We start from the raw sequence: 25463 nt of genomic DNA, 5'->3' as shown, positions 1-25463 counted from the left end.
CCTCTGTCTGCATCCTCTCCTCTCTTAGAAAGTAGTGGCAAGACGTGGGAGGTACGGTTTGGAAGTAGAGGTGCCCCCTACTTAGGCGAGAAGAGAGTATTCAGATTCGAAATGTTAAGAACAGAGAAAAAGAGGGCCTTACATTTTCTTCCCAAGTAACCAGCCCAGCTCCCCAGGACAGCAATGAGGTTTAAGGTTCCAGTGGAGGCATCACTAGCAGGCATTCGGCCCCCCTTTGGTGATGGGCCCTTTCACAGGGGTGGGTGACGCAAAGATGAGGTCCATGGAATCGTAGGAAATAACTGACTTAGATGTATTTCGAATGCCTCCTTTTTGTTTGGGAGTCTAAAAGCATGTCGTGTGTGTGCGTGTGTGTGTGTGTGTGTGTGTGTGTGTGTGTGTTATCCTCACCTGAGAACATTTTTTCATCTATCCTTACACAGATTAGGAGGGAGGGAGAGAGAGAAGAGAGAAACATTAATGCGGGAGAGACACATCAACTGGCTACCTCCCACGCAACCCCACCCAGGGCTGGGATGCCTGCAGCAGAGCGACGTGCCCTTGGCCAGAATCGAACCCGGGCCTCATCGATCTGCACGCCGATGCTCCAACCACTTCCTCTTAATTACTTGACTACTGGTATTTTGTGTTCAGTCTCACAGTGACCTTATACTTAAAGAGCTAGATTTCAGATCAACAAATGGAAATGGAAGAGAAAAATTATATCATTTAACAAGCCCTATTAAATTCAAAACTCACCACAATGTTCAACCTCAGTAGGAAATCAAATTGTTGTTTTCCAACGCAGTGTAAACACTTGGAATTGGTTTGCAAAACGTACTCGTAAAAATAATGGCTCCATATTAGAGTTGAATGATGAGAGTGCTAGACACAATATGATTTATCTCTGCCAGAAAACAATATGATTACATGATTACATTTTAGGCAAGTTATATAGCTTGCATAAAAATTGCTTTTTATGGTATCATATGCATTGTTGCTAGGCATAGATATATAAACTTTTTCCATCAGTACCTTACTTAACTCAGAGAAAAACATAGATGTTTGCATATTTATTTTATTAAATCAAAATAGAAATTCAATTGGTTCAAGAATTGTAGAATCTCCATTTCTTTTTGAAACTTATTGGAATTTCAGTTTACAAAATTAGATACGGGTTACAGACCAAAGAAAAGTGAACTTTTAATCTGTGCCACGCCAGTGAGTGGATCGGAGGCTTGGGCCGCCCGTTCCCACCTGGAGGTGAGGACCATCAGCAGTAGGGTAGGCTCCCGCTAGTGTTCTCTGTGCTCAAGGACAACCGTCATACATCTTAGGTCATTTCTTATGCAGATTTAGTAGTAATCAGGGACATGAAACTTTGGGGGTTAAGGAAATGTTCATTTTCTTGAATATTATGATGGTCATGTGTGTGTATACACACACACACACACATGTATATACACATATACATAGTGACATACATTCATGCATATATATGTGTGAAAATTCATCCAATTGTGCCCTTCAAATATGTGCACTTTATCAATTACGCTTTAAGAAACATCAGTTAACCTTCAATAATATTGCTTTAAGAAAGAAAAAGAAAAAAACCTCTGATAACAGGAGGAAACAGTCAACCTGATAAAGAAATATGAACATCACAAAAAAATAAATATAAATAAATCTTGAACATATGAAGAAATGATTAACTTTCCACAGAAGAGAAATACAAATTAAGCCTCAGCTAACTACCTAACTGTGACAAAAATCCCACAGTTTGGCAATGCACAATGGCAAGGAAGGGTAAGAGTAAGGAACTACTTTCCCACATTGCCAGTAAGAATGAAAAACAGCCCATGCACCAAGAGGTCGCTGGTTCAATTCCTGGTCAGGGCACATGCCCAGGTTATGGGCCAAATCCCCAATGAGGGGCATGCAAGAGGCGACCAATCAATGTGCTCTCTCATAGATATTCCCCTCTCTCTCTCCCTCTTCCTTTCTCTCTCTCTAAACAAACAAACAAAAAATATAAAACAAACCCTGGCCGGGTCGCTAAGTGAATAGAGCGTCGGCCTTCAGACCGAAGAGATCAGTCAAGGGCATGTATTTAGGTTGAAGTTGGATCCCTGGCCCTGGCTGGAGTTGTGTGGGAGGCAGCCAATCGGTGTGTCTCTCTCACATGGATATTTTTCTCTCTTTCTTTCCCACTCTCTGAAAATCAATGGAAAAATGTCTTGAGTAAAGATTAAAAAAAGAGAGAGAGAATGAAAAACAATGATAAAACCTTATGAAAGGCAATCTGGCAATTTCTCCCAAAGTTTCTACCAAAATAACAACTGCTTTTAATTTTGATTCAGCAGTCATTCTCTGGGGAATGTAGCCAACAGAACTCTTTACTTGCAATAAATGGTGTATGCCAGTGTGCAGTACTGATTTATCGACCAGAGTTTGGAGACGACCACGTGAGTCCCTAAGACGCTGGCTAATTAAACAATGGCATATCTGCACAACATTCTGCTGTGGAAAAGAATAAGGATGCTCTCTGCTCTGATAAGGAAATGTGTCCGAAACTTATTTTTAATAAAAATAGCACGTATTCGGAGTACTGTTTTAAGAAAATGAGGAAACACAAGAATATATGTTTGCATTATCTTACAATTGTATATACAAAGAATGAAAGAGTGGTGGAGTAAAATCAACAGGGTAATTTGCACAGAGGGTGGATTTGGTAGATGGGGACAGGAACTAGAACAAAAGATTTCTTATATTAAAAATAATTACTTTGATTTTTTAACTAAGTGAATATTTCTAAGTTTAAAATATTAAAATATATTTTACATTTATTAAAAAATAAGTCAGCCCTGGCCGATTTGGCTCAACCATCACAGCATCAGCCCCAGGACGGAAGAGTCATGGGTTTGATTCCCAGTCAAGGGCAGGTACCTCAACTGCGGGTTTGATCCCCCGCCCCAGTCAGAGTTGTGCAGGAGGCAACCAATTGACGTGTCTCTCTCACATCTGTGTTTCTCTCTGTCTTCCTCCCTCCCTCCCATTCTATCTGAAAAAAATCAATGGAAAAAATATCCTCTGGTGAGGATTTAAAAAACTTTTTTAAAATAAATAAATAATAAGTCAGCCCTGGCCAGTGTGGCTGAGTTGGTTGAGCATCACCCCATGTACTGAAAGGTCACTGATTGGATTCCTGGTCTGGGCACATTCCTACATTGTGGGTTCAATCGCTGGCCAGGGTAGTTCAGGAGGCAAACAATCAATATTTCTCTCTTATCTCTCTCTCTCTCTCCATCTCCCTTCCTCTCTCTCTCTAAAAAAAAAAAATTAATAAAAACATATTTAAAAAAATAAGTCAGCCCTTTTTTTGGCAGGTGTTTGTTATAGATTTATAAGTAAGCAGGGGACATTATTTGATGAGTGGTAATTCAAAAGTTTTATGATTGCAATCCTTAATGAAACATTTCTTTCTCAAAGATAATGTAAAAATTTAGTATTTTGAGGGACTCTAAATATAATTAAACAAGAAGACTTAATTTCAAAGAACCTGTAGAATTATCCTAAGAGGACCCTATGACCAAATGGGGTTGTACTCATGCTGTAGAGCAGCGATTTTCAACCAGTGAGCCACAAGAATGCTTAAAACATGCAGTACCTGACTATTTAGTCTGGGGCACTGATCACTTTCCCTTAGATTGGCAAATAAAAAAATGACAGCAGCCAATACAACAATAGCTGTCCAGTGTGAATGAATCAAAATTATACCTATCTTTTGGTCGCCTCCATAAGAAATGTAATTTTTGGTATCCCGCAGAATTTTAGTAACTAGATTATGTGTGCCACGAGATGAAAAAGATTGAAAATCACAGTTGTAGAGGCATATGAAAAGATTACCCACAAACCCCTCTTTTTAAGAAGAAACACTTTGGTCTTCTCTGCAGAAGCAATTAGCTTATATTAGGGAGTAATGTTCCATAAAATTAATTTTTAAAAATAAATTTGATTTTTTTACATCTCAAGCACCAGATTAATTTTCTATTTAGCAAGTCAGCTTCCATGGTGATAGAAATCAAGTGATGATTCTACTTCAGGGTTTTGATTAAAAAAAAACAAACAAAAAAAAAAAAACACCAAAAACCCAGCATAACCCAAAGGCCAAATGTCACCTTTCAGCCAATCTTGCTTTTTAAAGTGATTCCTTCCTACAAAATTGCTGTTGAGTAAAAACTCAAGCAGATACTTGACATTTATTCTTCCATTCAACTCGGAATCCTTGATGAACTCATTTACTTCTCATTCACAAGACTGGATTGCTGGGAGGATGGTGTGAAGCTTTCTTTAATCTGAAAATTAAATCAGATCTTTTCCCCGTTGAGCTTGAAACTTAAAGCACCAGTGATCATTAATAATCAAATCAGTGAGTTAAGGTTGTCTAGTAATCAGTGATTTTATATAAGATGACATGTCCATTTGGGGACAGTTTCTTCTTCCTAGCAGCGTTCACACTGCAAATCAAAACTCCCAACCAGCCTTTGCCATCTCCACACTAGGCAAAAACTGACCAAGAAGAACTTGTGTGCTGAGGTGGCTCCCACGTGGGAAAGCCAAACCCTGATTGACGTATGAGGGCCAATCGCACCACTAACTCAGCGAATACCTCCATATGATTTGAGAAAAGAATTGGCAGTATTTGGTTGCAGGTGTCTGTTTCTTTGAAAGTAGACAGAGGAAAGCAAAGGTTTCTATTTTGTCCTCTGCCTCCTCTGTTCCTCACTTGTCTATTTTCTCCCTTGGATGCAGAGAACTTCAAGTAATAATTGGATGGTGGGATAAAAGGAGGGTTCTCACATCTCCCCTGTGCTGCTTCTGGGTCAGCTCAGCCAATGTCATGTGGAAAAGTGGGATCATGTTGGGAGTTCAGGAAGAGATCCATGGCTGTGGCCTGGTGTGGACTCGGACAGAGTTCTACGAGTGTTATTTCCTTTAAAGGCTTTGAAACCAAAAGCTCTCAGGGTGATCAGGGAGAAGGGGGCACTGGGTCCACCACTGTGCTCTATCTCCCCAGTGACTACAGATCTCACAGACTCACTGCATGGTCAGTCCAATTACTGTCAGCATCATAAAGGATTTGGTTGGTCTTTGTCCCTGGGAGATGACTTCTAAACCCTTGGAATTTACGAAGTGATTGACTGTCTTTGTTATGAGTCCATCAAGCATATCTACATAATGAACCCTCAATAAAACCCTGGACATCGAAGATTGAGTGACCTTCCTGGTTGGCAATGCTCTGAGTGCTGTCACACATCAGTGCTGGGGGGACACCACGTCAGGGGATGACGGAAGAAGCCTCTCTGGCTTCGCCCTGTGTGTCCCTTCCTTTGGCTGGTTCTGATTTGTATCCCTGTGCTGTAATAAAACTGTCACCGTATCTACAACACTTCCAGTAAGTTCTGTGAGTCTTTTGAGTGGATTGTTGAACCTAAAGTAGCGTGGGAACCTTCAAATTTGTAGCTAGCTGGTCAGAGTGAGGGTGGCCCCGGGGAACCACTGAACTGGCACCTGGTTCTACCTGAGGCCGGTCCTGTGGAGGACTGTGTCCTCCGGATCTGTGGTCTGACAAACTCATTGTGCTGTTCTTCTTAAGCTTCTAGCCTTGCCCGTCTTTGCCTATCAAAAACGAGGCACTCCGCGCTCAGCTCCTGTCACAGGAAGTGACCTAAGACGTGCATCACACCTGTGAAACGCCCTCTTTATCTTCCTGCTGGCCAATTCTTCCGAGAAGCACCCAGGAAGATATTCTAGTTAATCAACTAAACCAAGTTGATTAACTTAGCAAATAACACTCCACACCATTATTAAAAAATAATTAGTAACAATAAATGCTAAGTGCTAACATTTGCTATCTGCTTTTCATGTGTTACCACAGTCCTGTGAGCACGGTTATTATCTTCCTTTCTGCAGAGGAGGACACTGAGGCGTGGGGTATGTCATTTGCCCAGGGTCATACATCCAGAAAAAGGAAAGGTCATGATTGCAAAGGCTTCAGCAGTCTGACTCCATTACTTCTAGTCTTCAACCGTATGCTCTGAGAACATAGTGTCTCCAATCCAACATGCGGACGTATTTCTAGAACTGGGAGCACTCTTAGTTTTGGTTTTCCACAAAGTAGTTCTTGAGAGAGAGAACTTGGGTGCAAAGCAACGTCAGGAGAGAAGTGGAGTCATGAAACAGGGAAGGTAAGAGAGAGTCCATACAAGGTAAATTAACAAGCCTGTCGTCACCGTTGGTAACTGGACTTGATCCTACTTGGAACTCTTGAAGTCTGAGTAGAACTTGCGCCTCTGAGTTATCTACCATGGCCTTCCTCACTCCCACAGTTCCTCATAGCTAAGGGTTTAGGGACACAGAAACTGTTTACCTGGGCGGTCCAGTACAACAACCAGGAGTTACATGTAACTATTTAATTTTAAGTTCTCTAAAATTAAATAAAATTAAAGCTTTTCTCAACCACATTAACCCCATTTCAAATGCTTCATAACCATATTGACGAGGGACCACTAAATTGGATCATGCAAGTTAGGGCATTCCCATTAATGATGAGAGTTCTGTTGTTCAGGGCTAGTCGCTGCTCTGCAGGAGAGTTTGGGGATATCTCCTCTAGAAAGAAAGTTGGCAAAATAATCAAAACCTCCATAATTGTTTACACCTTTGACTAAACAATCCAGATTGGTCAAAGAAATAATTCTTGAAGTATCTATGAGTTATCTATGAACAAAGACGTTCATTCTAACATTATTTTAAATCACAACACACACACTCGCACACACACGCGCAAACCAGACAGACCTTAAACACTCAACATTTGGGCTGGGGTAATGAAATTATATTTGTACAAATTGGAATGCTAGTCATTTAAATGTATACTTCAAAAAGTTGAATGACATGGGGAAATTTTCTTTTGATACTAAGAGAAATAACAAATAAAAAATAAAAATAGCTGTGAACGATAGTCTTAAGTATATTAAAATATGTATGTTATGGAGTTTAAATATGTTTCTTTGTATTTTACGTTTGCCACATTTTCTATAAGGGTAATATTTTCTCTAAAGTCATAAATAAAATGAAAGTGGCACACACACACATCTTAAGGACTTTGACATCTTTCTTTTCTTATCAAAGTCATTAACAATGCTCTTGAGCAGAGCATGACTACAGGCTGAATTGAGGGGAAGATGCTGAAGACCCTAGGTTCTAGTGAGCCTGATCAGAGCTTTTCAGGGATGATTATTTAAACAATTTTAAATGTCTTACTGTCTTAATGTTCAACCTATATTTCTTTATGTTAATCACATGATGTTAATGGCCTCGAACCATAACTGAATCTGTTTACTCAATTTATTCAATAAACAGTTGTTGAGGAGCAACCGAGGTCCCAAGATGGTACACATGGGGCTGAAGAAAACTCACCCTAGCCATGAGCCAGCAGAGGCCATGTCCTGGCACAGTCTCCCTGTCCCCTGTCCCTGCTTGCCCCCAACCTGCTGAACATTCCCACAGGAAAGTCCTCTGGATTTTGACACAAATGCCCTAAGTGCAGTGTTCCAAAATAATCCATTCTTCTGATGGGCTCAAAGTAATAGCTTCAGCCTTCAGGTTCTTAGGAAGACTGCAGAGAACTCGGTGGAAATAAATCTGTCTGGTTTTTGTTTTGTTTTGTTTTGTTTTTTAGCAATTTAATCAACATGGTTCAGCATCACAACTTATCCCACATGAGCAAGATATACTACCATAGAGTCATTCTTTATTTTGAACTTGAGTTCCTAAACATGTCACTACTTGTTGTAAAATGTGTTTGTAGGAGCAGGTACTTGTCTTATGAATTACGACTGGAACAAAATAATTTCTCCAGCTGTGAGACTTGCCTACATTTCAGAGTCTGTGGTTGAATCTGTGACTGTGGTGAGGTTGCTGGCTCTTGTTCGGAGCTTCTTCTCCGCCTACTGGTTATGCAGTTCACAGGGAGCTATGCAGTTTGCTTAGATGCTGCAGTTTCATTCAATGTTCACCAGTCACTAAGGGTCCTAGCTATGCAGTTCACTCACTAGGCATGTACTCATCATAAACTGATGGCTGGCTTTGTGCCAGGCATAGTACTAAGTGCTGGAACTACAAAGTTGGATAAAAAACAGTCCTTGCCCTGGCCGGTCTGCCTCAGCGGTTAGAACATCGGCCCATGAACCAAAGATTCACAGGTTCAATTTTGGTCAAGGCCATGTACCTCGTTGGCAGTTGGATCCTCGGCCCTGGTTGGGGTCATGCAGGAGGCAACCAATCGATGCTTCTCTCTCACATCAATGTTTCTCTCTCTCTCTTTCTCCCTCTTTCCCACTCTATCTGAAAATCAATGGGAAATGTCCTCGGGTGAGGATTAAAAAAACAAACATAAAGCAGTCTTCATCCTCAAAGAACTTACTTTGGGAAAAACACAGGTTTATAATTAAATTATTTTCTTTCTACCTGATTAATACCATCATAGAAGCATAATGAGATGCTACCATGCACCTACCTCACATTCTGCCACCTCAAATTTCTCTTAATACCTGTGACTTTCTTAGTTTCTAAAGAAGTATTAACACTCAGTTATAAATCAAGAGTGTAAGACATCCGTTTTTCATTATTTCATAGCAATTTCATATCAGGCTCTGAGTCTCGGTCCATCAGGGTAAGGAGAGAGATACCCAACCTCAGTTCTTCCTGGGGTTCCCCACTCTTATTCCTTATTCCCCTCCCCTCTCCTTCTTTCCTTCCTTCCTTCCTTCCTTCCTTCCTTCCTTCCTTCCTTCCTTCCTTCCTTCCTCCCTCCCTCCCTCCCTCCCTCCCTTCTCTCTCTCTCTCTCTCTCTCTCTCTCTCTCTCTCTCTCTCTCTCTCTCAAATACAAACTCAAATTCAACATTAGGCTATAGCCTACCAGTTGGTACCACTTTGGGGCCAATTTTTTTAAAAAAGAGTAGCTTTGGATCGACAAAAAGTTTGTACACCCTGCTCTGCCTTCAGAAAAGCCCACGGCTGACAGGTGTGAGCATTTGTCTCCCAACATGTACCCGTCTTGTAGGAGAGCCACAGGGTCCCGGCCTTTGTCATCCCCCCCTCCCTCCGTGGTTTGAGTCGCTCTGCATAAGGAAGAAGCATCACCTTGTGTCCTCGGCTTCCGGATCGGGTCTACAGTCAGACAGTCTTTGCAACACGAAGAGAGCCCAGCTTGACTCCACCAGCTCCGGCTCAGAGGAGGACACAGAAATGAACTATCATGTGCTCTGACATAGTGGCTCCGAAGAAACAGTTTAATAACTGTAATCTTTTAACAACATAAGTTCTTGCCACCATTCAGAGCTATACAGTGAGCCATTCCCACCTGCACCGTGACGCTCTCCTTGCGCTATGTAACGAGAACTACACTAAGCCAGCGTCTGCGCACAAGAGAGGTCCGTGCATTTTACTTCAAGGATGGAGTTGCCAGGAAACGAAAGTCCCAACGCGCCGGGGCTTTCTGAGACACAAAGCCTTTTTTGAATCCTTGACTTTTGATTCAATGCCTAAATTCTAATATATGTATTATCATCTCTGCCTTATGGTTGCCATAGAAAATGGTTTCTTGATCGGTAGTATTTCTTCCAGGAGTTAAAAAAAAAAAGTGAATAAAGAATTAAGTGTATTTAAAGATAGATTAGTGTGCACATATACACACATATGTGCAAAGGTGGGTATTTATTACTCTTCTCAAGACCCTTTTCCTTCAAGAATTGAGCATCGTTAGCTCCCGGAGATGCAGACTTACTTCGTGGTCCCTCTCCCTGCAGCGCACCGCAGTCTTGTTCTTCCGAGGGACAGCTGCTATTCAGCCTGTTGCTGTTCAGAAACATGAACTCAGTGCTGCTAGAACTTCTGAGTTTTCAAGAGAAATCATGATTCCAGATTTACACGTGAAATCTTCCATTTTAAAATGAAATCAAGTAACTAAAACCACTTCCGTGGGCTGGATCTGTTGCGCTCTCTCTTGGGGTCCTGGTGTCCGCCCGAGGGGCCGAGGCCTCCAGCGAGGACCCATAAATACCACTTTTTACCGTTTATCTTTAAGACCCCAGCTTCTCTGAAAACAAAATTCTTTCATTGCGAAAATTTTGAGAGTAGCAAATTAGAAAACAAAATGCTTTCATTCCACCAAAGCAACAGAGAAGCTCTATCACCTTCGGGCGCACGTTACTCAGTCTTTGGGCCACACTTGTGTTTAGTCTATTTGTGTTTTATCATTCTTACAAAATGAGTCATATTATTTTGAAGCTTATTTCCCCTTAATCATATTTCATGGTGGTTCCTTTGTATTGTTATTTTTCTAAAACACATGTTGTAATCACTACATAGGATTCCAGTTTACAGATAAACGACCACAGGTGCGGGAGTCAATTCCTATTGCTCAAAACGTAGCTGGTCTAGTTTCTCTGCTATTCTTACGGTTGCTGTGCTGCATAGATTTGTGTTTGCTTCTGTTCGTGTCCTGAGGGCAAATTCTGAGAAATGTTATTTTGAAGTCAAAGTACGGGAATGCTTTGATGATTTTTTATTTATATCAGTATCCTTTAAAGTTAGATAGATTGGGGTGCAAATCTGTTCTTTCCCTGAGGTGAATTACTTCTGTAAACCTCAGTTTTCAGCTATAAAATGGAAATAATATAACAGAAAAATTTTACCAGTTTATACTCCCCTTGTAATGTGTAAAAGAATGTTAGACTTGCACTCTAGCAATGTTTTAAAATTTTTTCACTTTTTCCAACAAAGAAAGATGATATTTAATTATTTTTATTATGAAGAATGTTATACTTTTTAGATATGTAATTATTTAAAATTTTGTTCGTGAATTGACTATTTCTATTTTTCTAATGATGTATTTATCTTTTATTGGTTTTAAGGAATTATTTTATCCCTTATAATTATAGATTGCCTACATACATATTTTTACTTTTTTGTAGTTAAATCTATCAATCTTTAACTTTTATTTTGTAATCTTACTTTAGATGATTAGATTATTTTAATTCCTTTTAGTTTAATTTTTATATTTAATTATTTAACCCACCTGAGAAATTTATTTTATGGGTGATATGAGGTAGTGTCCTTACTGAATAATCCCTTCTCTCACCACCAATTTGAACCAACACCTTTTTTAATACTTCTGTATGTTTATTTCTGATTCCAGGTTTCTATTCTGTCTCAATGATCTGTCCTCTTTTGCTTCAGTACCATACTTTTATATTTATTATAATTTTATAGTATTTTTGAACATGTGGGAATGCAAATCCTTTGGCCACGTATTTCTATCTCTTTTTGCCTATTTTGTCCTTCCAGATAAACACTAGTACCATGGTAACTAAAAACATACAACCACATTAGAATATTAATTGAAATTTATAAATTAATTCTGAAAGAATTGGCATTTTCAGACTCAAGTCTTCTCAGTTAAACATTCAATTCTGATGAAAGTTTACAGCACAACTCACAGTTACCACTTCTACCCCCAGGTTGTAGGCCTGTTGCTGATCTATAAGCTTTGACAGTCAAATAGGCAGAAGCAAGGATGAACCAGAAATTTAACTCGAAGGCCATAAGACCTGGGTGTTTAAGACTCAAAAGTCCCAGAAGACCTGGGACTCTGGCTCATTGCTATTTTTGTTCATTAATTTAATAAAACCTTCCAGATAAATTGCTGTTTAGGTTTCTTATAAATATAAATATAAAAATAAAAAAGTTAAGTTACTGTTATTGTGTTCTTCTCCCTCAAATTTCTTAGGGGTGGTTTAAATTACAAATACCCCTTATAAGTTTTGCTGGACAAAAGAAACCAACAAAGACTTATTAGTAGTTTTCACAAAGTCAAGCTTTTAATCAATAAGATCAACTATAAGAAATTCCTGATTTTAGATTCTTGTATGTACAAAAATGGCAACTTCATATGGTTCAGTTTTATGTACACTAACAAGCCCTTGTGGTTTGTATCAGCCAGCTTTGTAGATCTCTCTTTTGTCCTATGATGTAAAAAAAAAAAAAAAAAAAAAAAATTTAAAAGTTTTCTTTCCATAATTTTTTGAGAGATTAATGTAAACATCTACTAAAAGGAAGGAAAACTGGTGAATAGATGAATAGTAAAAGTTAAACCCTTCCTTCTCATACACAATTTACTCCAAGAAAGAACACTCTTTCCTGTAATTTATCTGGCATAGCTGGGTAAATAATCTTTCTAAAGCATGGGATATACAATCAGCTCAATGACTTCCCAAGCTCAAGTGTATATGTAAACTCTGAACTCAGTGTTCCAAGCTCTCCAGGTCTTTCAGACCCTGTCTGCTGTCAGTCCCTGTCATGTGCTCACCATTTTAGGCAGTGTGGTTCACTCCAGGTCCCAAAACATGACTTGTTTATTTGTGTGGTTTGTGTGTGTGTGTGACTTTTAGTTCGTTCTATTGATTCCACTTCCTCTGGCTCCTTCACTATGTAAACTGTATATTTCATTCAGATTCCAAATCAAGATTCGTTCATTTCCAGGAGAGTGAGAAACATTACCCATAGAGCTTTTTTTTGTTGTTGTTAATCCTCACTCAAGGATATATATATATTTTTTAGAGAGAGTGGAAGGGAGAGAGGGAGAGAGAGAGAGAGAGAGAGAGAGAGAGAGAGAGAGAGAAATCTATGTGAGAAAGACACATAGGTTTCCTCCAGCTCAAAGGGCTGGGGATCTAACCTGCAACCCAGGTACGTGCCCTTGACCAGGGATCAAACCCTCAATCCTTAGATTTGAGGAACAATGCTCTCCTACCACTAAGCCACACTAGCCAGGGCCCATAGTGCTTTTTTATAGCACCCATCATAATTGACTCTATATTGTATTCTTATGTTCTTGGTAAAGCTTCTAACTTTATTGTATCATTATTCACCTAGCTCTGAGCAATCTAGGCAGTAACGATTTGATAACGAAGGTATGAGAGGTGTTCTAGGTGACTATTCCAATTTCCATTCTTCCTGGTCTTCTGATGACTGGAATGAACAATGGTGAGAGGTTTGGTGCCACCGGACTAGAGTGAGGCCGTTGCTCCGTGTTGTAGCAGTGCTATCCAGCAGAACTGCCTGGATACGACTTCATGTCACAGGCCATGTCCCCGTTTCTGTACCTCCGTTTTCCCTTTGTTCATCAACAGGACCTGACCTTTGCTAAATGGCTTGTTTCTTCAAGAGCAGCCACAGTGGGAGATGTCCTGTCCAAGGGCAAGATGAGCCATTGATCCAGGGAAGGGCATGTGCCACCAGCAAAGCTTTTAGACACTTTGTTGTTGTCTCAGTCCAAGGACCTCTAGGGAAATAAAAACAAAATGCACACAGAAAGGAAAGCGACAAAGGTTTTTATATTTTCTTAAAAATTGCTTATTTGTGATTAATGTTGTAATAAACTACATTGCTTTTGAAGATTATAAACCACGCTCACAGCAGTTTGCACTATTATCTTCCTGTGGAGTTTTAACAAAATTATTAAATAAGATTTGCCCACACCTGGGCTGCTTTAGCTGAAATCCTAGCTCTCCCTGGCTTTAATTAGATGAGAATCCTCAATATTCGATGTAAACTTTGTTACTGAAATATAACTTAACTCAGAATGGTTTGGCTGGAATAGTCACATGTGATGTCATTATTAATTATTTCTATTCTTTTTATATTATTGTGTCTTAAAATATTCAGTGATACTTGTCTTCACATTTCAAAATCTTTTCGGATGTTGCTGAAAATGTAATAAAGGTGTTGGATGGGTCTTTTCTCATTTGACTTATTTTTTAGTCCTTTATCATGCATAAAACCATAAAGAATAGATCCATTATTTATGCGGGAGGAAGTTGTATGGTTGCTCAGTAAAGATGTTACATGACCTAGGCAATGACACTATTTTCTTAAATATTCAGAAAGACAATGGGCAAAAATTGTAGGGCTTTTTAAAAAATCTTACTGTGTTCGAATGAGGTTATAATTTGATAACTGTTCTTTTTTTCCCCAGAAGTAGAATTAGGCAAAAATCTGGGAATGAAAACACATGTGAGGGGTTTCCACGTACTCATTTTATTTTCAAACGTCCTTTTATCCTCCAGTTTCCTTTTATCCCCTGATGGCTGCAGGGCAGTACCTTCCGCTCTGCACACCTTTTAATCTTGGAGTTTAGAGAACCGTTTTCTTTTTGCTTTCTTTTCTTTTCTTTCTCTAAATCCCACTCTTCACAACGAAGCCAGAAGTGTGAGAGGAAGGTGTGATTTTTAATTTACACTAGAGTCTCGCAAATAATGACTTTTCACACCTGCTCTCCTGCTCAGCCGAGGGGAGGAGCTCTGTGGCCACCGCTGTCGGAGCGAATTAAATCCACCGCTGTCATTCCGAAGGCGGTCTGTCTTTAACCCTTGTTTCCAATCTTGCGACTTGGCGTCTGTGAATACTTGTGAGAATGTGGCTTATTGCTTTGAAGTGTACTTGTTTTCTAGGAAGTGCATTTTGAAGGCTGGCATCTTTTCAGATTGCCAAGTATGAAAGCTAAACATTTTCCCTTTCACGACTCTCTGATGTGGAAATTCAAATACACAGAAATGAAAAATACAGTATTGGCCGTGAGAACTTATAGCAATAAAATGGAAAGACATGATCTAATAAATAATTTCATCTTTCCTTAGGACTCCATTTCTCTGAGGCGCCTTTTCCTGTCTTTGTAGAAGAGTCCGTCTTAGTGTACAAGTAAACCTATAGCAGAAGATGAAATCGAAAGTCATATGAAAACATTAAACTGTTTTGTTTTGTTTTCAGTTTCTCCCCAGTGCCTGAAAAGTAATGTGGGTTGAATTATAAATAACAGAAGGGAATGAGCTGCCTCAAGGAAATAGGAAAAGTTATTGAAATTGGTATACTTGTTTCAAATGTTCTAAGTGGTTACAAAAGACCAGTAGCAAACACCACTGAACAGTTAAAGATGACTTTTAACTCTGTATGCTTACGATGACTAACATATTTATTTTCCCATTTTGAGTCTGCCCACCTAAAATTTCTTTTGCCCACCTACATTTAAAAAAAAAAATGTTTTCTCAATCATTGTATTAGTTTTCTCTAGTTATTTTAACAATCATAATGGTGTTTAGTAAAGTTCTAGAACTGAATGGAATATACTCTTATTGGAGGGAAGGAAAGAAATATTCATATTCTCCTGAGAAAGTGGGCATCTTCTTCCTCCTCTTGCTAACTAACTCAAAGCAATCAGAAGCAGCTACAAGCTCTCCTAGCTGAGGAGCAAAACAAGGGGTTAACCAGTCTTGGTTTACTAAGTATCTCTGTCAGGTTTTTATCTGATCCTCCCTCCTTCCTCCCCTGCCCACCCCTTTTGTAAATGTCAACCGCTTCCTGATGAGCCTAGTAGTGGTGAATTTCACACCTTTCTTTTCTTTGTGAAGAACCCTGGGTGTTAATGGTACAGGATTGGGTACCATTGTAGTCTCTGGCTGTCTTGTTAGTAAAGCTGAGGGATGCCTGTGGAAAAAAAGTAGTAGGTGAAAAAATTTGAGTGAGACTAGCAAATAGATTCAAACTGGTCTCATTTTTAAAGAGAGTTTTTGTTTTATTATCAACTTTTGGAGATGTATTTGGAAAATAGTAATTTGAAAGAAGCTTAGAATTGAGAGTCTAAAAGAGTCTCCCAAAGGAAGGAGCTGAGATTAGCGAACCAATTGGTAAAAAAATAAAATAAAACCACAATCAGAAAGAAACACTAAAGAATCCTTCTCTGACCTTTTCTTCTACATGTGTATTTACTTACAGGATACAGCAATGGAAACCTGGTCAGTTGGCCAGGTCTGCAGTTGGTTGGTGGAGAAAAACTTAGGAGAGCTAGTTCATAGGTTTCAAGGTGAGTAGTTTACACTTTTAAAAAAAAATGTTAATTGAGCAACCTAGATATTGAGTGTCCTTTGTTATTATTGATCATTGCTTTTGTTGCCGAATGCCTGTGAGTGTGGTGTGGAGTTGCTACTGGGGGGGAACTTGCATTTCTTGACTGACTGAGGCAGTTTGCATTTGACCTTGTATTCACAGGAGAAAAATATTTCAAAAACAACTCTAAGAAAATAAAGGCTTAAGAGTTACTTCAAATACACATTTGCTATTATTTGATACCACTTTTGTCCTTAAATAATGCAGTGCATGCTTTGTGCAGTGCTGGATTTACAAGCATTGAAATATTGCCTGGCAGGTGCTATTAGGAATAATTTCCTGAGATTTTTTTTCCCCCCTTATAAAAACAATGCCTGTAAGAAAGAGTCTGACGTGGGAAGGCGATAATGTGGAAGGGACAGATTTTCTTGGGACTCCGTCTTCTAGTACTTTCTTAAAAGATACCAGTTTGGAATTGTGTAGTATCAGTATTCTTTGTTAAAAGTACAAATCATTATATAACATCAGAAGACAAGTGCAGATGATGCTTTTAACACCAGAAATAAGTGTTTCCTGCTCTGAATGTTGTATTTTGCAGTGGTTTACCAGACAGGCACGTAGAAATTCCTTTTCTCTTTCCCCAGAGGAAGAAGTAAGTGGGGCCGCTCTTCTAGCACTTAACGATCGGATGGTTCAGCAGCTGGTTAAAAAAATTGGGCACCAGGCTGTTCTGATGGATTTAATTAAAAAATATAAGCAGAAGAGTCAAGGACTAGAGTTCTCAGGAAGCCCCAGAGAACCAGCTCTGGTCATGCAAGCGGCAGCAGCCCCGGAGTAAGTCTGTTCATGAATTCCTTATTTTTGATGCATATCTGGGGTTAAAACTCCTTGAAAATTGTGACCGTTTTCCTTTAGCTTGTGTGTGCTGTGTTTCTAGTATCTGCATAAAGAACACTTTTGCAAAGTTTTATGAATCAAGACACATTATTTTAAATGCACCACTTTTTAAACACTGACTCCAATTGTTAGGGTAGTCCTCCTATAAGCGAATAGTTCCTAAAGAGAAAACTCTGTAACAAGTAGTTGAAATGTATATCCAACTACTTGAGTAAAAGTGGATCCCTGCCCCTTAGGTCTTAAAATAAGTGTTTGGAAAGGTATTGTTGCTGCTCCTTTGCTTTTCCCTAAACTATTTATTTTTTTATGTGTGTGGTTATTTGCCAAGGATTCCTTATGGTAGCTAATTTATATTCTCCTCTAGAGGCCTTTACAATATAATTTGCCAGAGGCCTTCACTATATAATTTGCTAAAGACTTTTGGTACAAGGAATTCTAATTTCTCAAGAGTATTCTTGGAATGCTGAACGCTATGTTAGCATCCCACAAAAATCATGTAGGAAAATTTGTGGTGGCTTTGAGGTTTAGGGATATTTTCATTAGTTTGTTTTTTTATCACTGACTTTTGCAATGAAAAGGAATGATAACAGGAGTTTTAAAATTAAAATGTTCATTTTACAAATGTATGCCCCATTTCAGGCATTCTGATTTGGTTTTCCATATTTCAAGACTGCAAGGTTTCTAATGTTTAAAAATTGCTGCAGGCCACTCATTCATTTTGAAAATAAGATTGTGATGTTTTCTGAAATCCGTTCTATGTGCTTACTTTAGTTTTTTCAGATTATTTCTGTAATAATAGATATTTCGGTTTTGCTTTCTCTGGTAAGTAATATAAAGTTAGAAAAACCTGGCTTAAGTCATTTGATCAAATTGGATATTTGGGCCAGGGGAGGGGATGAGTGGGCATGAAGGGGTGGTCCACGGTTGGTCTGGAGACTCTACCATCTGATCTATTTGAAAGATGTCTCCTAAATATTGCTTTGACATATCTGTATAAAACACACTCTTTACAAGTGACTGCTGAGGCTGCTCCCGTTGCATGATTTCACTCCTCTCCAGCAATGGGAGGCTGAGAACCTCAAACAGAGCTCAAAGCAAATTCCCGGCATTCTTGGATGGCTTGGTCTCCGAGCTGGAAGTTCTCTTCAGTTGACTGGAATCTTGATATGGCCTTAAGCACAACTTGGAAGAAAATAGACAGCCTTGTTTCCACTGCAAATCAGCTTATACTGTTCTCTAGTAAATTAAAACCAACTGGACTGCCAGGAAATCTGGGCTTCATTCCTGGTTCTACCACTGACTTGGACTGATTGTTAAATATTGACATTCCTGTTGTTTCTTCCGTAGGCTGTGTAAATCATACAGTACCGAACTCCATGTTAATTCGCGCTAATGTTAGGAGTATCAAAACCTTTGAGAAAATCTCCTCTCCATGTCCCAGACCAAAGTAGTCTTGTGTTAAATGTTAAGTGTTGCTAACTTGGTTAAGAAAGCCATTTGCAAATGTCACCAAGACTTGGAACATGTTTGTCCAAGGATTTATGAATGAGGGCTTTTCATTCTACCCAATAAGTAGGTGACTCACTGTAAGGATTGTGTTGTTTTGTATTCAGGTTAAATTATTCTGGTGGAAAACCCCAGTCACAGGTTGGCTTATTAGTTATATTTGGTTAAAACACTTATTGGCTTATTGTCAAATATATTTTCACTTGACAAATACATTGCTATGTAGGAATTGTAATAGAAAGAGGCATGAAAATAATGCAATTCAGCTAAACCCTCCCAGGAAGTGCATAATAATTAAGGTAAGAAAGTTGGTGGTGTAGAAAGAGCTTGAAGCTAGGTATCAAAACACTGGATTTCAAACTCCTTAGCTACCTATCTAACCTTGAAGAGTCGCTGGACTTTTCTTACTTTCAACTGCAAAATGAAGCAGATAGAGTAAACGATGCTTAAGACTCCTTCTAAAGAGTCTATAATAGCATTCAGGATTAGAGATTGCAGATGGCTTTCAACTTGAGCTCTTATTTCCTTTAATGACTAATGGTTGTCTGGTGTGTTATTTTGAGAAGGATTTGTAGGCCACATCTGGACTTTCACATCCTATTCAGACTTAAGCAAGTGATAGGAATCGGGGAGGAGTATTTGCAGTTGCTTTTTGGGTGTTGTTTTTGTTGAAGCTGGTAGAAAAATCACCAAACAGGAAGTTGAAGACTGAGATCAATTCCTGATGGGGCTATGGAGTAGCTTGTGGTAGTGAGCAAGTTGCTTTCCCTTCTGGGCCTCAGTTGTGTCTCTTGGAAAATGTGGGAGTTAATGGCATGTGGGTCTAACATCATGAGATCTCACAGAAAATTAAAGGGCCCCCAAAATGCAAGGAGTGGAGAAGGGATCTGACATAGAGTTCATAGTCATTGTCATCATTTTCTTCTTCTCCTCCTCCTTCTTTTTCTTCGTCATCTTCTCCTCCTCCTTTTTTTTTTTTATCCTCACCCGAGGACACCCCTCCATATCTTGTTCAGATAGAGTGGGAGGGAGAGAGAGAAACATCCACGTGAAAGGGACACATCGAGTGGTCGCCACCCGCACAACCCAACCTGGGCCGGGGACAAACTGCAACCGAGGTACATGCCCTTAGCAGGAACCGAACCCGGGTCTCTCTGGACCGCAGGCCGACGCTCTAACCGCTGAGCCAAACCGGCCAGGGCTCCTCCTCCTCCTTTTTGCCAAATAAGAATATTAAGCAATAAAGGTACGTTCTATTATCACCATCATGTCATAAAGGAAAGGATTATCTTACCGCCATTTATATATATGACTGATCGGTGAAAATAGCACCGTGAACTGGTATCCGTCTCTCTCCTGGCATGCATGAACCACTGCGTGAGCTGACCCCTGCGGGTTCTTCTTTCAGTTCCTTAGTCATGACGCTAATGTGGATCTTGGAAGTAGATACAGATCATAGGTTAACTATGGATGACCATGGCATCAGCAGTTGGGGCTCCTCTTGACTAGCCCCTGACCCACCTCTTTTTTCTTGGTGACAGGGATGAACAGTCCTCCAGTCCAGCCAAGTATGGGGAGCAGACGCCAACTTTCTATCCAGCTGAAAACCTTGATAATGGACGAATTGACCAAAGAGTACTGAAACAGAGGTAGGGTTGCCAAATTCTAAACATTTAAAGCCAAATGATAATATTTGTCTTTTTTTTATTTTAATGAGATTTCTTGTAAGTGGAAACCTTTTCTTTTCCTGGAAAGGAATTTTATTTTATTTTTTTAATGAAGTGATGAAGGTATTTAGTAAAAGATGAAGGTCAAATTTTCTGATCTTTGTGTTGGAAAAGTGAAGTTTTGAGATTACATTATGCATCTTTCAAGTACACATTGTGAAGGAAAAAGAGGGATTTCTCTGTCATAAACTGTCCTAGGTGACTGGCAGTAGCCACAAAGATAGAAGTTATTCAGTGAATAATGTCCTATAGAATATGCCTTTTGAGGAGTCTTTGTTTTTGTTTTGAATTTTGTAGTTGTTGTTTTAACTTAAATATCCCTGACGGCTGCTTTAGCAAATATTTCCTTTTATAATAGGCCCCCTTATGCACTGTTTTGCCTTCCATAATTCCAGTTACCCTTGAAAATATTAACTGGAACATTCCAGAAATAAACAATTCATAAGTTTTAAATTTCACACTGTTCTGAGTAGTGTGATGAAATCTTGCACTATCCTGCTCCATCCTGCTTGGGGCGTAAATTGTCCTTTTGCCTGTCCAATGCCCAGCTGTCTTCCTGTCCCTTAACGGCTTTGAGCCATCTCCTTTCAGATCGACTGTCACAGTATTGCAGTGCTTGTGTTCAGATAACCCTTATTTTATTGCTATAACTGTTCTAGCTTATTATTAGTTTTATTGTTCTTAATATCTTACTGTGCCTAATTTATAAGTGTAACTTGATCATAAGTATAGGAAAAAAACCAAAGTCTCTATATAGGATTCTTTGGTACTATCCATGGCTTCAGGCATTTCCAGGGGGTCTTGGAAGGGACCCTCTGCAGACTGGAGGCTACTGCTGTATTCCTACACTGTATGGGGAATATTTCAATATATGGGCTATATTGGAACAAAGGAAAATTATATACCTAAAGAACCAGACCTAGAAATGCAGCGTTCGGACAGTCCTGAGGGTGATTACAGGTAAGAGGTGGTAGGCAGCCGACCCGGCACCTCCCAGCCACTCGGCCCATGTGGTTCAGGCGTCACGCACCCTGCATATTGCTTTCAGCCACTGAGGAGCAGGTGCTTTTCCTTAAATGTCCTGCCATTGAAAGGAGAGATGCCAGCTCGCACGGGAGAATAATCAGGCGCTATACCAGCTAAGGTGTGGTCTTCTGTAGTTTTCACAAACCTTTCGCATTATCTCATTTAGTCCACACAGCAGTCCTGCAAGGTGGCCATTATTCTGCCCTTTTTGTCAATGAGCAAAACTGAGACTGAGGGGGGTCAAAGGACTTCTCTCTAGTTTTCCCAGACGCCATTCTCACCTCCACACGGGGATTAACCACCATCAGGGTGGGGGCTCAGGGTGTCAGCCTCAGGGAAAAGCCACACCTCTGGGCCTCACCTCCGGGGTATTCTCTCTGTTCTCTTTCCTCTTCACCGCCGTCCACCGGGCACTGCCACCCCTGGGTGCAAAGTGCCAGCTCTTCCGGATCTCCCCGTGTTAGCCACCTTCCTCCATGCCAGTGGCTCTTGTCTGGGCTGGGAAACAAGGAAGCGAAAGGTGATGCCTATGTGAGAATCACCCCCTGGTCTTCCTGGTGTGAACTATGGTTCAGAAAATGTAAATGCAGGTTTCTGGTGGCTTCATTCCCTTCCTTTCTGCTCAGGGGTGCTTGTAGATTCTGAGTGCTTTCTTTTAGTGCGGCCCCAGGTCGGCAGGGGAGGCCCTGAGTTCCCAGCTCCCCCTCCACCACAAAGCTGCCGAAGCAGCCAGTCCCTCCTGGAAGTGTTCGTGTGTGAGCAGAGACAGGAAGAACAGTGATCAGTCCCGGTGGTCCGGCCTCAGAGCCACTGTGAATTGGTATTCTCATCTGCAAAATGAGAAGAGTAATGATACTTTCCTCATGGTCCTCTTGTGAGCATTAAAAATCGATACTACCCGCCCAGCGCCGGCGCCGTGGGAGCTCGTGGAAGGCCCCGGTGTAGGCCGTCTGCACAGCACTGCGCCCCGAGTATCCCCTCCCGCGGAGGGGAGGGTGCAGCCTTCTGCACGAGGTCTTTTCTCTCTCCTAAGCCCTCCGATGGTATTCCCTCCTCTCGTGGTCCTACGATGCTGGCCGGCCTGGATTCTCATTCCTGTGTTTTCACAGGGGCAAAAGAGCAGCCTTGTGCTTCCTGGCATTTCTCACCCTTCACAGCACCTAGTGAGAGGGAGGAGAACATAGGTCTGGCGGAGAAACTGAGAGAAACGGGAGAGTTCGGAAACCAGCCACATCTTCTGACCATAAAGTTTCTCCTGATGCATGTGACCCCTGCAGCCTGGCTCTGTCCACAAGAACTTCCGTCTGAAAATGAACTCATATTTGGGTGTGAGCACCTCGTATCCAGTCTGACTTAAGACAAGGGGAGGTTATTGTCAGGAAAGCATTTCTTGGAAAGCTAGGGATGGAGCTGTCTCTCTCTGGTGGAGCCACGTGCCGGCCATCTCAGTCTGCGTTCTGTCTCCCTCTCTGCCTGCTTCTCTTGCTTCGCATTGTACGGACGGGTTTACCCTAGTACTCAGGGTCGCCTTGCTGTCCTCAGGCTGGCTGGCACATGGCTGCCTTGCCCTGTAGTTTCCATCCTTTACCTACTTGCTTGTCCTTGAAGGTTCTGCTCAAATCCCTCTTTCAGATGGACCCCGGTCTTCCACGCAGAGTACTTTTGCTTTACTTGTAAAACTAGGCCCGGCCGGTGTGGCTCAGTGGTTGAGCGTAGACCCATGCACCAAGAGGTCACTGGTTCGATTCCTGGTCAGGGCACATGCCCAGGTTGTGGGCCAAATCCCCAGTGTGGGGCATGCAGGAGGCAGCCAATCGATGTTCTCTCTCATCTATGTTTCTATCTCTCTCTCCTTCTCCGTTCCTCTCTCTCTAAACAATAAAGAAAAAATAATTTAAAAAACAAGTAGATAGTGAAATTGAGGCGTTTCAAGTCTGCAGTCCCTCGTTAGACTGAAAGCATCTCAGAGACAAAGCCCATGCCTTTTTCATTATTGCAAATGCAGATTTGGCACAGTTCCTGGCACGGAGGCCAAGCAGGAGTTTTTTCATTTAACTGAGGATATGCAAGCCAACAAAAAACTGAATATTTCATGGAGTAGGATAAATATTTGAATAGCATCAATTTCTTTTTAGACCCTTTGATACAATTCATACTAAATATGCTAACTTTGTAACACAGTGAAACTCCAGGAGTTTATAAGTCACGTACACATACGGGCTGGAGAGTTGACGGTATGTGCTTACAGGGCTGTTCTGAAGCCAGCTGCTCTCCACGGGCAGGAAGGGATGGTGGATGGAGGGCTGGCTCTGGGGTCTCACACCGGGGCTGGAATCCTGGTGTCTCCGAGTGCCCGCCAGCTGGCCTCTGCACAGCGTGGGGTGGGGACACCCAATGGCATATGTGGTCCTTGAAGTCCACCTAAGAGAATATTAAAGCACCTGGCAGCTTTCCGCCCTACACGATGGCAGTCGTTATTCTTGTGATATCTTTCCCTACGCTCCCTATGTGCTTTCCATCCAGATTATTTGCAGACAAGGAGAAAAAGAAGGTTCTAGAGACAAAATGTTCACCTGACTTTGGCTCTTGAAAAACCTCTAGTAGAGCGTGTATGTCCCAGTGAATGGATGTCATGTCCCAGGGAAGCGCCAGGGTGCTGAGACACAATGCAGTGTGTTTCAGTGACAGGCGGCAGCGTGCTCTTTACGGAATTGCTTAAGTGCCCTTTCTTGATGGAAGAATTAGTGTCTCGCATTCACCATGTATCGGTGATCCATTGGGAAGAGATATTTTTGCAATGCTATTTTTCGGTGTTCATCTACACTGTTTTAAACTTTTCGCTTTCCTTTTAGTACCAAATAAGCCATGAAATCAGATAAATAGGTAGAGATTTCCTAAGTGCTACTTTGAAAACACTTAGCTTGAACTTTAAATAGATGTGTGCAGATGTTTTGCTTCTGCCTTTGGGCATAATTATAAAATTAGTCATGGTTTCATGCATATTTAAAAATTACTTTACTGATGATTTTTTTGGAGGGTCTGGCTACTGTTAGGAAAAGTTGGAGAAGGATCTCACCCATTTGCCTATGCCCAGTAAGACCAATGTCATGGGTCAACACGTGATGTAGTGTTTGTAGGCACTATCCCACATGCAGCTCAGATGAAGGGCACCAGCACTTCATAAAGAGAAGATTGGATGAAATGCACCAGCCTCATTAGCGTTCCATGAGTCACTGTTCCAGTTATATGTGTGGTTACTCTTTCACTTCCGACGTGTTTGTGTCCTCCAGAGGTCCAGAGTTCTCTTGGGCACGAGGTGAGGAACCAGCCTGATTCACCTTGGCAGTGCCTGGCATAGAGTAGGTGATCAACAGATTCTTATTACATGAAGGACAGAGATATGAAGCAATTTTTATGGCCTCTTCCTAATTGGATTAAGTGGGTTTCCTCCCCTTTGACTGGATAATGTTTGAGTAGAGCCTCAATTGAAGTGAGGAGTATTAGCTTACTAAAATAGACTTGATATTTCATTCAGTGAAGGATCTGTGGACCCGGCCAAGCAGGACCTGCAGAATCAGGGAAACGGCTTGCATTCATGATAAATAACTCTCAGACTCCTGCCCATTTCCATTAAACCTCAAGTCTTTAGAGAGATTCAAAGTGAGCTTGATTTCTAATCTATTTTTCCCATTTTGTTCAGTCTAAAAGTTACTGAATATACACCATGAGCCAGGTATTATTTAGACAGCAGGGGATGCAATTCGGTCCTTGCCTGGGGGAACTGAGAATCTAGTAGACAAGACAGATACGTAGGCTAATAATGGCAACATTAAGGAAGTAGGCAGAAATAGAATGCACAGGCACAGAAATAGCATAGAAGAAGGTTTTCAGGGAAGTGAGTGTGGAGAAGGCCTCTGGAGAAAGCTTCACGAAACTGAGGGGGGATTTTGAAAGGTGATTAGAAATTCACTGAAGGAAATGGGGCAGGAGAGAACCAGGACATTCTCAGCAAGGTGGGCAGAGTGCAAATGTACAAGCCGCCAAAATCGCACAGGAGATTCTGTTTGGAGTATGTGCTTTTGGGATGTGAGAGGCTGAGGCAGAGAAAATGGGGTTGCTGAAAACGGTGAGATGCTGTGAGAGGGGTCAGGCGTCTCCGTGCGGTGCCAGTGAGCAAGGCAGTGCTGATTATCCATTAGATTCACGTAGGGACTTAAACAAAACCGGTGCCCTAGCCTGGGCCAGTGCTCCCAGTACTTCAAAATCACCTAGGAATTTTGTTAAAATTCAGATTCTGATTTAAT

At 40.9% G+C, this 25463-nt stretch overlaps 1 protein-coding gene across 1 annotated transcript in view; it reads left to right on the top strand.

The window, feature by feature from the left end:
- Positions 1 to 15537: 15537 nt before the first annotated feature.
- The window catches only part of SAMD3 (sterile alpha motif domain containing 3), a 34798-nt gene continuing 24872 nt past the window's right edge, over positions 15538 to 25463 (top strand). Inside the window, exons 1-5 of the mRNA XM_036247763.1 lie at positions 15538 to 15545; positions 15893 to 15980; positions 16648 to 16837; positions 18542 to 18547; positions 19948 to 20055. Of these exons, the coding sequence (XP_036103656.1) occupies positions 15543 to 15545; positions 15893 to 15980; positions 16648 to 16837; positions 18542 to 18547; positions 19948 to 20055 (395 nt within the window). The 5' untranslated portion in view covers positions 15538 to 15542. The remainder of the gene's footprint in view (positions 15546 to 15892; positions 15981 to 16647; positions 16838 to 18541; positions 18548 to 19947; positions 20056 to 25463) is intronic.

This window comes from Molossus molossus, unplaced genomic scaffold (genome assembly GCF_014108415.1).
Source record: "Molossus molossus isolate mMolMol1 unplaced genomic scaffold, mMolMol1.p scaffold_m16_p_8, whole genome shotgun sequence".
NCBI classification, from domain to species: domain Eukaryota; kingdom Metazoa; phylum Chordata; class Mammalia; order Chiroptera; family Molossidae; genus Molossus; species Molossus molossus.
This window is presented reverse-complemented; position numbering and strand designations above follow the sequence as displayed.